General features: G+C 38.7%; 1 protein-coding gene across 1 annotated transcript in view; it reads right to left on the minus strand.

Moving 5' to 3' along the window:
* HERC3 (HECT and RLD domain containing E3 ubiquitin protein ligase 3) overlaps positions 1–14,307 on the minus strand; it is a 137,273-nt gene that overhangs the window by 87,788 nt on the left and 35,178 nt on the right. The window contains exon 4 of the mRNA XM_065907240.1: positions 758–917. Coding sequence (XP_065763312.1) covers positions 758–917 — 160 coding nt within the window. The remainder of the gene's footprint in view (positions 1–757; positions 918–14,307) is intronic.

Genomic DNA, 14,307 nt, shown 5'->3' on the forward strand with positions numbered 1-14,307 from the left:
CCTGCATTGGCAGATGGATTCTTTACCACTGAGCCACCGGTGAAGCCCTTCATAAAAGATTTAGAACTAAGTAAACACTTAAGGGACTAAAAACCATTGTATTAGTACTTCTGAATTAAAGAACTTCTGTATATTTGGTATATTAGCTGTTGATAATGCTGAAGGTAATTTGGCCTATTATTGAAGAGTAACAGGTCAGCTTTGTGACTGACCTTTAAAGTGTCTAACTGAATAATTGATTTAGGCTTGCAATTTTAAGTTAAAGGTTAATAAGTGCAGCATGTGAAAAGAGGTTTTTTAATTTAAACATTTAATGAGCTCCAAACACTACCAACAACAGGCTATTGGGATAAATGAAGTATAGTTCCCAAACAACTCATATTTTTTAACTGGAGATAAACACTTCTATCGGGCTTCCCTTGTGGCTCAGCTGGTAAAGAATCCGCCTGCAACTCGGGAGACCTCAGTTCAATCCCTGGGTTGGGAAGATCCCCTGGTGAAGGGAAAGGCCAGTATTCTGGCCTGAAGAATTTCATGGACTGTGTAGTCCATGGGCTCGCAGATTCGGACACAGCTAAGAGACTTTCAAACACTTCCACAATTACAATTCTGGGGACGAGTGTTATAACAGTATAAGGCATGACAGTGACTCAAAGGAAACAACAATTATTAATAAAAGAAGAAACCAGAATCCAAACCAAGGAGTCTAACAAAGAAACTAGCAGGAAATAACCTTTACAGTAACTGACATTCTTACCTGGGTACTGCCACAGAATCCTCAGTAGTCATGAGTCCCAGCTGCCCGTCACTACCTGCACCCCAAGAAAACAGCTGGCCCTGGTCACTGAGAGCCAGACTGTGGGACTCGCCACATGCCACATGGACAATGTGCTGATCTGCCAAAGCTCCAATTTGCTCTGAAAAAAAGAAAAAATCAAAGGAGGATTGTAAAAATGTAAAGCCCAGAAAAAGGAATTACACAGAAGTAGCATCCGAGGCAGTTGCGTTTTTCAAAGAGAACCACTACATCTGTATGGAGAATACAAATTTTCTATGTTTCTGAAAGCTATCAATTTAGACCCCAGTTATACTGGGCAGCGCACACACTCCAGTCGTTCTCTCCTGTGTCTGGTGCTTCTCCCTAGAAAGATGCCTTAAAGAGTCAGTATTTGGAGGTGTGGGACCAGAGAGAACTCAGTGTAAATAGGAGTGAGGCTTGATACTAAAAGCAGTGGGACTGAGGGAGATTCTGCCTGGGAGCAATGAGCCCTTCCCCGTCCACAAAAACACCATTCTCCCCTCAGTTCTATAACACAAGTCTGTCTATGGATCTAGCCAGGAGGATTTCTCTGAGAAAACTGACCCAAAAGAAAAGACCCACAGCTACTGGCAATCCTGAGTCCCCCTAGGAAATGTCCAGCTTCCCACGAGTTAACAAAACTTGCCCGTATACTATTCTGCTTACATTTTAGTATCTCACTTTTAAAAACAAAAGGCTGAACAAGGACAATCACGTATGTGAAGACAATTTAACATAAAAATTAAACAGCAAAGAAAACAGAAAGAAGGAAACTCTGAAGAAAATGATCAAGCAAGGAACAGAAAAAAAAAATCTTTAGATCATTAGCAATACAAGACAAGAAGCTTCCAACCTTCAGAAAACAAACAAAATTACCTTGGAAAATGAAAATATAACAGCACAAATTTAAAGGAAAACGCTTCAGGAGCAGGATGGGGAATAATAATTGACATTTTCTAAGAAATAGAACAAGAAGTCAAAGAGCAAAACAGACGGAAAAAGAAGAAATGAGACTATTTCAAGAAACTCAACAATGGAAAAATAAGAATCCCCAAAACAGAATGGAAAAAAACAAAGTAGAAATTTTCAGAGACAGGATTGCTCATAACTGAAAGACATGAGTTTCACATTGAAAAGATTGATTTAAAACCTCAGAATAAAGAGAATAAGGACTGAATTTTAAAAAGAAGAAGAACTACTTCAGAACACTACAGCTTGAAATTTCACAACACCGAAAAAGATTCTAAAATTTTCTAGAAAGGACAGTTTATATACAATTGAACAGGAATCAGAATGGCATCATATTTCTCAGAAGCAATTATGAAAGCTAGAAAGACATTAGAGCAATGCCTTCATAATTCTGAAGGAAAATGATTTCTAACAGAGAATTTCATACCTAGCCAACCAAAAGGGCTTCCTTGAAGGCTCAGTGGTAAAGAATCTGCCCAGCAATGCAGGAGACATGGGTTTGATCCCTGGCTCAGGAAGATCCCATAGAAAAAGAAATGGAAACCCACTCCAGTATTCTTGTCTAGGAAATCCCATGCATGGAGGAGCCTGATGGGCTGCAGTTAATGGGATCGCAAAAGAATTGGATGTGACTAAACAACTAAACAAGAATAGCAGCAGCCAACCAAAAATCTGAGAGGAGAGGGGAAAGAAGAACAATTTTCAAGGATGTAAATTTCTCAAAATATTTTCCCTCCTATCTCAGCTACATAATATCATACCTCCAGAACAACAACAACAAAAAGATTTTAGATTCAGAAAAGGGTGAAAACTATTTCCATGACAGCTATGTAGCAGCCAATGAAGGAAAATTGGAAGGAATGTCTCCAAAGTGCAAAATGACATACAATCTGATGATTTTATATTACATGAGCTTTACAGTTCTGTCAGAGAATAAAGATTACATGCAAATGAGAAAAATGAAATAATTAACTCCAGGAAACACTAAACACTTTACCAGAAATAAGAACAATCATGGTACACAAAGTCATAATAACCAAATAAATATAATTTATTAATTTACATAGTTAAATCTGTCAATCAATTTAAAATATCAACTATATGGAAAAGATGAGCATCTAGGAGTAAGAAAGAGGAAAGGCTGGGCAGAGAATATAAAACCAGAGTAATCTTTCCCGGTAGAAAGCCTCTAGATCATGTCCAATATTGAAAAAATTCAAGAAATAGCATTATAAGCATGTTCTTTATAAATATAAAGGCAAACTCCCCCCAAAAAGTTTCAAAAATTGAAAGTGATGGCCTCTGCAACTGAGACTCAAGGATGGGGACAGGAGAGGTAAGGAGGTGTTATTTGACCTAAACTGAGGTCAAGTAACATATAACTTTTCTTTTTAATTAAGCAGCTGAAAACATGCTCATGTCAGAGAAATCTCCTGAATTATCTCAACTGCTTTCATTCCCACAACCATCTCCTTTACCCTCTACTCGCCATTAGGCCCTAACTTCCAACTCAGTCTTGTCCCCTACACTGAGAACAGTCCTGTATTTACTTTGGGAAAACTAAGAAACTCCTACCAAAGTAGCTCAGGTGAATCAGATTCTTTCTTCCTTCACCAAATTTCAATTGTACTATATAGTTCTAGGACTTCAGCAGCTTTTACGTTCTCTTGTGCCTGAGTGCCAGGCTCCTGATACCTCAGCCAGAACCAAGACCTGCAGCCCTGATAGCTGACCTCCTATGCCAACCACCAGGCTTTCCTGCCTGGATGTTAATGTACAGCCTTGTTATGGTTGTTGTTCAGTCTCCAAGTCACGTCTGACTCTTTGCAACCCCATGGACTGCAGCACACCAGCCTTTCCTGTCCTTCACCATCTCCCAGAGTTTGCTCAAGCTCATATCCATTGAATTGGTGATGCCATCCAATCATCTCATCCTCTGTTGTTCCCTTCTCCTCCTGCCCTCAGTCTTTCCCAGCATGAGGGTCTTTTCCAATGAGCTGGACTTTGCATCAGGAGGCCAAACTATTGGAGCTTCAGCTTCAGCATCAGTCCCTCAGATGAATATTCAGGGTTACATTCCTTTAGGATTGACTGGCTTGATCTCTTTGCTATCCAGGGGATTCTCGAGTCTTCGATTACCTGACAACAAACTCATCTTTAAACTTGGAAAGGAGCAACTGTGTCAGCCTTCTTTCTGGTTCAACTCTCACACCCATACATGATTACTGGGAAAACCATAGCTTTGAATACATGGACCTTTGTTGGCAAAGTGATGTCTCTGCTTTTTAATATGCTGTCTAGGTTTGTCACAGCTTTTCTTCCAAGGAGCAAGCCCTAGGCAAACCAATTCCTGTCTCATCACACATCAGCCACCAAAACAGACACAGAACCCCTATTTCACCATAACACAAGTTGCAGCCCCAAAGGCAGAGGTACCATCCAGTAATACAAAGATTTGTAGAGAATTAAATCCTAGTTGTATCAAGTCCAATTTATTTCATTTCTCCTAGCCAGAAAACTAAGCTCATCTGATTCATACTAGGAATCTGTTACAGTGAAATTTTAATTGCTCTTCTAGAATCTACTCCCTGGGTCAACTGGGAATACTTTGTTCACAGTTCTCACTGAATACACCCCTGCCCCAGTTGGGAGCATTCAGGCTACAGTGCACATGTTCATGCGTAATCTCTTCTGATTCATTCTGTCAAGACTGTATGCTATATTTTGCAGATCATGACAGAAACCCAACCCACACATTTAGATAATTAAACACACTAAGGAAATATTTGGCATTTTTTGACAATAAAAGTATATTTTATTTCTGATCCTTTCACAAGAAGCAATTTAAGATCTTTAGAAGTCTTCAGCAAGGTTAGCGACTCTGAATGAGCCAAGGTAATAGGGCAGAACAGCAGCAAATGTGGAGTGATGCTTAGGGCAAGGCAGCACTTCAACTGCACTCAGTTTTTTAGGATTACTGCTAGTTGGCTATTGAGCCCATCATAATTTTTTTATGTGTTTTTAAACTAATAGTAAGTTGGGCAGTGAACCATCATAGGGTGGTACTAAAGAAGGATGCTATGTGCCTGGAAGGCAGATGGATGCTGCTCGTGTGAACTTAATCCTTGCAACAATCCTGTAAGGTTTCACCTCTCTAATAACCCCTGCTGAGAAAAAGTGTGTTATCTGGTCAGAGTACACAACTAAATGAGCGGTGGAGCTAGGACTGGATCCCAGGTACTCCTGACTTCCAAGCCCATTATACCCACAAGTCTGTATCATCTACCCTCATGGAAAAGAACTAGGTGATTTTAAATTTTAAGTCACTACCCTTACTGTCTGTTCCAATGAGAAATGTTATCAAGTGGTTTACAGTTAACAGTATGAGCAGTTTGAGTGAAAGGTATACAGAATATATAAAATTAGTAATCAATATTTGGTATTTGATTTTTCATAAAACTTAAAGTCAAGTAAGTTAAATGTCAGCAGTTAGCATGACAAAAGGGATTAAACTTTCATCACTTAGATGTCTCCCGAGTTGCCCCAAGCTACCTACACTTTCTATTTAATAGAAGTCAACAAAGACTGAACCACACTGTAGGAAACCCATGCTCCAAGCTGCCACTCTGTGGATTCCAAGTCCTCATATTCACCCCAACTCTGATTTTCATTTCCCACTGAACTCTCATTCTAGTTCACATCTTGCCTTCTGCTGCTATACTCTGCTCTCCCTGGACAGTTTTTCTCCAAAGTACTATCAACCTAGTCTGAGGGGTACAGCAGGCTTTTACTGAAAGTTTGGGATAATGGAAATGAACTCAGCAAACCACTCAAAATAGAATATATCCAAGTTCCCTGCAGATCCCAACAAAGAGAATTTCCTAGTACCCATCTTCCTCCTAGGGGCCCCTGGCTTCCTACAACTTGGCAAGATTCGCCCTCATTTTCTTTGCTTCTGTGTCTGAAAGGTCTTATTTCCAAGCCATATTCCAACTACTTTCTAATTTTCACCTAAACATTTTTGGGCAATCTGGGCTATGCTTAGTGGGATCTCAACATTAACACAACTCACTTTCAAGTGACCACTCCCCCCCATAAGAGTGTTATTACCATAGAAGAAATTCTACCTTGTTCCTGAGCCAAAGCACTCAAACTAGAGTCAACTTTTTAAAAAACCTTTTTATATTGTCATACAGTAAAATGAACCTTTTTTAGTGTACAGTTCTATGAATTTAAGCACATGTAATCAGTGCCACAATCAAGATACAGAATGGTGCCATCAGCCAGAAAAGTCCCTTAAGGTGTTATCTCTAAAGGACAAAGCGTTTTACCCTTTAGTCATTCTCTCCTCGTCCCTAACTCCTGGTGACTACTGACCTACTTTCAATCACTAAAGTTTTATATTTTCAATATAATACAATCACAGAATTCACATAATAGAATCATATAGTATCTAACCTTTTGAAATTATTTCTTTCACTCAATATGACAACTCTGAGATCCATCCAAGTTGTCATATGGATCAAGTTTGTTCCTTTTTATTAATATTAGTCAATAGTATTCCATTGTATTATGGATGTACCACAAAAGGCTTTTTCCCATTTTAAGCAATTATAGAGATGCAATCAACATTTGTGCACAGGTTAACATATGAAAATAAGTTTTCATTTCTCTGGAGTAAATACTCAGGAGTGGGTATTTTAACTTTCCTGTACAGTGTTGGGTTATTTTAAAAATCGAATATGATGATCTCTGCACTGATTGTTTTGTTTAGACTATTTAGATTTAAAATAATTATTGATATGTTTGATTCTGTGATCTTTTTAATTTGCTGTTCCTGTTTTTCCTTTGCCCTTTTACCTCGTTTCTCCCTATTTTTGTATTAAACATTTTCTAGTGTTCCATTTTTATTTATTGTGTTTTTATTATATCTCTTTGATTAGTTACTTATATTGTAATCTCTAGAGTAATCACAAGTATTTAGCTTTTCAAAGTGTAATTAGAATAAATCATTTACCATTTAAAGTGGAATTGAGACTTTACCACAATACAGCTCTTTACCTCTCTTTAAGTTACAGTAATCTTAAACATTACATCCCTATACACTGAAATCTCTAACAATTTTATAATTTTTTATTTTAATCATCAAGACATTTTTTAAGAGTTCAAGAATACTCTATTATATTTATTGAGATATCTACTATTTCTGTTGCTCTTCCTTCATTTAGCTCAGTTCAGTCGCTCAGTCGTGTCCAGTTCTTTGCAACCCCATGCATGGACTGCAGCACGCCAGGCCTCCCTGTCCATCACCAACTCCTGAAGCTTGCTCAAACTCATGTCTATCGAGTTGGTGATGCCATCCAACCGTCTCATCCTCTGTCACCCCCTTCTCCTGCCTTCAATCTTTCCCAGCATCAGGGTCTTTTCCAATGGGTCAGTTCTTCACATCAGTGGCCAAAGTATTGGAGCTTCAGCTTCAACATCAGTCCTTCCAATGAATATTCAGGACTGATTTCTTTTAGGATTGACTGGTTGACACCCTTGCTGTCCAAGGGACTCACAAGACTCTTCTCCAACACCACAATTCAAAAGCATCAATTCTTCAGTACTTGGCTTTCTTTATGGTCTAACTCTCACATCCATAAGACTACTGGAAAAACAACTTTGATTATGTGGACCTTTGTCGGCAACGTCTTTGCTTTCTAATATGCTTTTTTAATATGGTCTAATATGGTCACAGCTTTTCTTCCAAGGAGTAAGCATCTTTTAATTTCATGGTTGCAGTCATTATCTGCAGTGATCTTGAAGCTCCCAAAAATAAAGTCTGTCACTGTTCTCATTGTTTCCCCATCTATTTGAAATGAAGTGATGGGACCAGATGCCATGATCTTCGTTTTCTGAATGTTGAGCTCTAAGCCAACTTTTTCACTCTCCTCTTTCACTTTCATCAAGAGGCTCTTTAGCTCTTCTTCACTTTCTGACATAAGGGTGGTGTCATTTTCATATTGAGGTTATTGATATTTCTCCCGGCAATCTTGATTCCAGCTTGTGCTTCATCCAGTCTGGCATTTCACATGATTATTCTGCAAGTAAGTTAAATAAGCAGAGTGACAATATACAGCCTTGATGTACTCCTTTCCCAATATGGAACCAGTCTGTTGTTCCATGTCTGGTTCTAACTGCTGCTTCTTGACCAGCATACTGATTTCTTAGGAGGCAGGTAAGGTGGTCTGATATTTCAATCTCTTTAAGAATTTTCCATTTTGTTGTAATCCACACAGTAAAGGCTTTACCATAGTCAGTGAAGCAGATGTTTTTCTGGAATTCTCTTGCTTTTTCGATGATCCAACAAATGTCAGTAATTTGATCCTCTGGTTTCTCTGCCTTTTCAAAATCCAGCTTGAACATCTTGAAGTTCATGGTTCACGTACCATTGAAGCCTGGCTTGGAGAATTTTGAGCATTACTTTGCTAGCGTGTCAGATGAGTGCAATTGTGCAATAATTTGAACATTCTTTGGCATTGCCTTTCTTTGGGACTGAAAACTGACCTTTTCCAGTCCTGTGGCCACTGCTGAGTTCTCCAAACTTGCTGGCATATTGAGTGCAGCACTTTCACAGCATCATCTTTTAGGATTTGAACTAGTTCAGCTGGAATTCCATCACCTCCACTAGCTTTTTCATAGTGATGGTTCCTAAGGCTCACCTGACTTTGCATTCCAGGATGTCTGGCTCTAGGTGAGTAATCACACCATCAGGGTTACCTGGGTCATTAAGATCATTTTAATATAGTTCTTCTGTGTATACTTGCCACCTCTTCTTAGTATCTTCTGCTTCTGTTAAGTCCATAACATTTTTGTCCTTTATTGTGCCCATATCTGCATGAAATGTTCCCTTGGTATCTCTAATTTTCTTGACGTGATCTCTAGTCTCCCATTCTAGTGTTTTCCTCTATTTCTTTGCACTAATCACTGAGGAAGACTTTATCTCTCCTTGCTATTTTTTTAAACTCTGCATTCAAATGGGTATATCTTTCCTTTTCTCCTTTGGCTTTCGCTTCTCTTCTTTTCACAGCTATTTGTAAGGCCTCATCAGACAACCGTTTTGCCTTTTTGTATTTCTTTTTCCTGGGGATGGTCTTGATAACTGGCTCCTGTACAATGTCATGAACCTCCGTCCATAATTCTTCAGGCACTCTATCAGATCTAATCCCTTGAATCTATTTGTCACTTCTAATCGTATAATCGTAAGGGATTTGATTTAAGTCATACCTGAATGGTCTACTGGTTTTCCCTACTTTCTTTTGTCTGAATTTTTCAATAAGGAGTTCATGATTTGAGCCACAGTCAGCTCCCAGTCTTGTTTATTGACTGTAGAGCTTCTCCATCTTTGACTGCAAAGAATATAATCACTCTGATTTCGATATTGACCATCTGGTGATGTCTATGTGTAGAATCTTCCTTCATTACTGATGTAACAATATTCCCTCTGGTATCATTTTAACTATTATTTAGTAAAGGTCTGCTGGCTGTGAATTTTCTGCCTTTTCCTTTGTCTGAAAATGACTTTGTTCTACTTTTTTTTTCTTTTTTTGCTGAATATAGAATTCTGGGTTGATTTCATTTGTTTCAGCACTTAAACACCTCACCACTTATGGCCTCCAAAGTTTCTGGGGTGAAATCCACATTCCCCTCTAAGTAATACATTGTTTTTCTTTGGCTCCTTTCAAGTATTTTCTTTGTAGTTTTCAGAAGTTTGATTATGGTCTGTTGTCATATGGATTTCTTTGGATTTATCTTGCTGGTTTACTGATTTCTTCAGTCTGCATATTTATGTCCTTCACCAAATATTCTTTTTAGCACTACCGTCTTTCTCTTGTCTCCTGCTAGGATTCCAATGACATGAATGTCAGACCTTCTGTTCTTGTTCCACAAGCCCCTGAAATCCTGTTAATTTTTCTCTCTGCCTTTTTAATCTTTGTTACTCAGTTTGCATGATTTCTATTGCTCTTCAACATCACTGATTCTTTCCTCTGTCATCTTCATTCTGCTACTGAAACCATCCAGTTTTTCATTTTTATTATGGTATTGGTTCTTCTTTATATCATTTATTTCTTAGCAAAGAATTTCATTTGTCCATTTGTTTCCCAACAGTGTGAGCCAACTTCTTCAAAAATTTGTACCATAGCTACTCTAAATAAAGTCTTCAGATAGTCCCAATATATGTGTCCTTTCAGCATCTGTTGTCTCTCATGTTTGTGGAGATCTTCCTGGGTTTTCCAAAGCTGAGTATGATTATACTATGAACATTCAGAATATTATAAGATTCTGGGTCTCATTTAAATCTTCTGGAGAATGTTAACAATTTTGTTTTAACTTTCAAAGTCTTTGCATGCTAACTGGGTTTGTGTCCTGCGTGTGCCACATAGTGGCCAGCCTGAAACCTGAGTGGTTGTCTACTTGTTAGATAAGTTCTCAAAGGTATATATATGCTAAGCAGGATCCGATTCACACATGTACCTCAGGGATGACCCCAAGAGTTCATAGATAACTATGTGGAGTTCCCAGAGTTCATAGATAACTATGTGGAGTTCCCAAGCTCCTCTTCCTCTGCTATCTCTCAGTTACTTTCAGGTTTCCTGGGGCTCTCTTTTTAGCTCTCCAGCCTACATACTGTTGCTTCCACAGCTGGTCAAATGGCAAGAGGACCACAGGGGGAAAATGGTAAACTCATTGCCAATTCAATGGCACTTTAAATTCTGGTCTTCTTTCCCAATCTACCTGTCATTATTTGCTTTTCAGAGTCCTCAAAAGGCTGCTCCATGCACTCTAACCAGGTTTTACAGTTGCATTCAGTAGCAGCAACAGGAAGGAAGGTGCTCAGTCTGTGAACTGGAACTGGAAACCCAGAGTGTGATGTTTAAAATATTTTTTCCCCTACTATGTGTGTGTGTCCACAAACTGATTTGTTCCACTTGGCTAAAAAAAAAAAAAAAAAAAAAAAAATCAAAGGCACAACTCTCCCACAAATGCTCCAACTACAATTGTGTTTAACCTAAAAGCTTGATTCCCAGTGGCAGGCAGTATCTCTGAGCAGTTGACGCTGCCATTTAAATTATCTGAGCATATCAAACACTTATTTGCATAATCTTACGTTTGCCCAAGTTTAAACAATCATTCAACCAAATATTTTCAACTAAAGAATTACAGAAAAGATTAATTACTATTGTAATTAAAGTTTATTGACTTTAGAGCAGTAGGTCTCAGTTCAGGACCAGATGACTTTAATACTGGGCTTTAATGCTCACATACAAAGCCTGAAAACACTTATACACTATGAAACATGTTTGAGAATAGTTTCTTTTTAAAGCCACAAATCTAAGTTTACCATAAGCCAAAATCACTGACTAAGTCAATTAAAACATATGGAGAAAAATAAATAAAACATATGGAGGCCTGTCACAGGCCATGGGAGGGGAGAAGACTTTGTGTCTGAGTCATTAGCACTTAACTAGTCAGAATAATATCAGCTGCAGTCAGTGACTCAGTTATTTTCAAGAACGCAGAATTGCCAACTATGGCATAATCTAATGCTGTAAGACGATTTTAACAGAGAAAGATTATAAATTATGAAACCACCTGACAGCTCTGATAGAGGAATTCCTAAAAGCAGAAGGGACACAATACATATAACATTGTGTAGTTAAAATGCCTAAGTCCTCCAGGTGGTAATTTAAGATCACTCCAAGAAGACTGAAATCTTAATCCTCAGTTCAAAATATTAATGGTCCCTCAAAGTTCAGCTCACAGCTTACCACAGATGCTTTCTCTCTCACAAAGCATTTTGGCACCACAGCATCTGTTTGGGCACCTACAAGAATTCGAATGTAAGCTCCAAGAAGTCTGTCTCTCAGTTAAAGAAATGCTAGGGAACGCCTGTTGAATATATAAAGTCGCAGGTAGCAAAATGCAAAGTCAGGCTTTAAAATGTCTCAAATGACCAAAAAAAATTACAAATTCTGGTGCTATAGTTCCTATTAAAGGAGAGGGAAACAAACTAGTTATTTCAAATTACTAGAGGCCTTTGCTTGCTCCTTGGAAGAAAAGTTATGTCAAAACTAGACAATGTATTACAAAACAGAGACATCACTTTCCCAACAAAGGTTCATACAGTCAAAGCTAGGGTTTTTCCAGTAGTCATGTATGGATATGAGAGTTGAACCATAAAGAAGGCTGAGCGCCAAAGAATTGATGCTTTCGAACTTTTGTGCTGGAGAAGACCCCTGAGAGTCCCTTGGGCAGCAAGGAGAGCCAACCAGTCAATTCTAAAGGAGATCAACCCTGAATATTCACTGGAAGGACTGATGCTGAAAGTCCAATACTTTGGCCACCTGATGGGAACAGCCGACTCACTGGAAAAGACCCTGATGCTGGGAAAGATTGAAGGCAGGAGGAGAAGCAGGTGACTGAGGATGAGATGGTTGGATGGCATCGTCATCGACTCAATGCACATGAGTGTGAGCAGGCTCTGGGAGTTGGTGATGGACAGGGAAGCCTGGTGTGCTGCAGTCCATGGGGTGCAAAGAGTTGGACACAAGTGAGCTACTGAATAACAAGGGGAGTAAGGGATATCATCATCATCATCACCCTTTATGGGGGAATGGAGAAAATAAAATATTTTCAAAATATACATGAATCAGAGAAGTGACAGAACCATGACAGATCCATTCAGAAAAAATAAATTAATCTGCACCAGATTCACTAAATAGAAGACTGTCAAGAAAACCCAGCACCACCCCCACCCCGGGACCACTGCCCTCCCCCAAGCCTGTTCTGTATGTCTTCTTTACTACATGAGGCTTCCTCACATAGGTGTGATCAATTATGACCTCCATTTCCAGCCCCTCTCCCCTCTGGAAAATACGGGGTCGGCTAAAAATTCCAAGCCTCTAATCACTGCTGGGTCATTCTGGTGACCCATCCCGGCCCGGAAGCCCAACCAAAGTCACCACATTAAAACAAAAGATGTGAGTTCCCTGGAATCCTATTGGTTAGGATTCCGGGGGGGGAGGGGGGGGCGGCAGGTTCAATCTCTTGTCTGGGAACTGAGATCCTTCAAGCCCCCCAGCATGTCCCCTCCCCCCAAAAAAAGATGCTCCTAGTATCCTAGTACTCTATTATCACTTAGAAATTTACAAGGGTTTTAGGAGCCCCGTGCCAACAAACAGGGATATATATAAAAAACATTCTTACATATATATTTCCTATTATGTCACAAATATATTTTCATCCTCCCAATTTTCACCACATACTACACTTAACACTAGCTATTTTACTCCTTAGAGCTCAAACTCCCTGCAAGGCAGCCAAAACCCATGGATGATCCAAAAAAGAATTAAGAAACCCTCTATAGGAAATCACAAAATACACTGAGAAGCTGTGCAACCACAACAAAATACTTTCCACTCCCTTTCTTTTCCAAGAGGTTGTGTTAGAAGTCTCTCTTTTTTACTCACCATTTAAACTGTGGCAGATGTAAAAACTGTCTTTGATTAACCAAAATAATAGAAATAAGTTGATCAGCTTTTAGGGAAAAAAAAATGAAGGACCAGAAAATCAAATTTATGATACAAATCCAATTTCTATCTTCCAAAAAAGCAAACGGTAGACACCTATGTTAATACGGGCTTCCCAGGTGGCACTGGTGGTAAAGAACCCGCGGGCAATGCAGGAGACAGAAGAGACAAAGGTTTGGACCCCTGGGTCGGGAACATCCCCTGGAGGAGGGCGTGGCAACCCACTCCAATATTCTTGCCCGGAAAATCCCATGGACAGAGGAGACTGGCGGGCTACAGGCCATGGGGTTACAAAGAACTAGACATGACTGAGCGACTAACATTAATAAACGACCAAACAGTATAAACTTTAAGGCAAGCATTTTGACAATACTCCAGAAGCTTTAGAATTTTGCATGTTCCTTGATCCAACAGTCAAATTTCTAAATGTATTCCAAAGAAATACTACATACTGCATTGCTATTAACAAAAAATATAGAAATCAAATTGGGATTTATACACTATAAATTGAAATACGCAGCCATTAAAAAGACTGATATAGATCAGTATGAACATCCGACATGGAAAAATATTCATGGCGTATTAAGTGGAAAAGAAAGTTACAAAGAAGTATTACAAAATGACTTCATTTGAAAATTACATTGATGTTTAAAAAATATTGGAAAGGTATATTTCAAAGTAATGTTTTATCATTCAGAGTGATAGAATTAAAGAATAAAACACTCTTATTTGCTTCTCCTTGCTTATGGGTATTTAAACTGTGAGCAATATACATATATTATTTTTGTAATATGGAAAATGTTTAAGCTTTTATAAAAGGACTTTTTACCACTTCCGTTTCTTACATCTTTTTTCAACAACTCAAATTTTTTTCATTCAATGTGATATAGCAACAGGAGATTACTTCCAAGACTGCCACTGCTTACTATTTTAGACTATATGCCACCTTATACACAGTATCACTGT

The sequence above is a fragment of the Muntiacus reevesi genome, chromosome 16, assembly GCF_963930625.1.
Source record: "Muntiacus reevesi chromosome 16, mMunRee1.1, whole genome shotgun sequence".
Classification (NCBI taxonomy): Eukaryota; Metazoa; Chordata; class Mammalia; order Artiodactyla; family Cervidae; genus Muntiacus; species Muntiacus reevesi.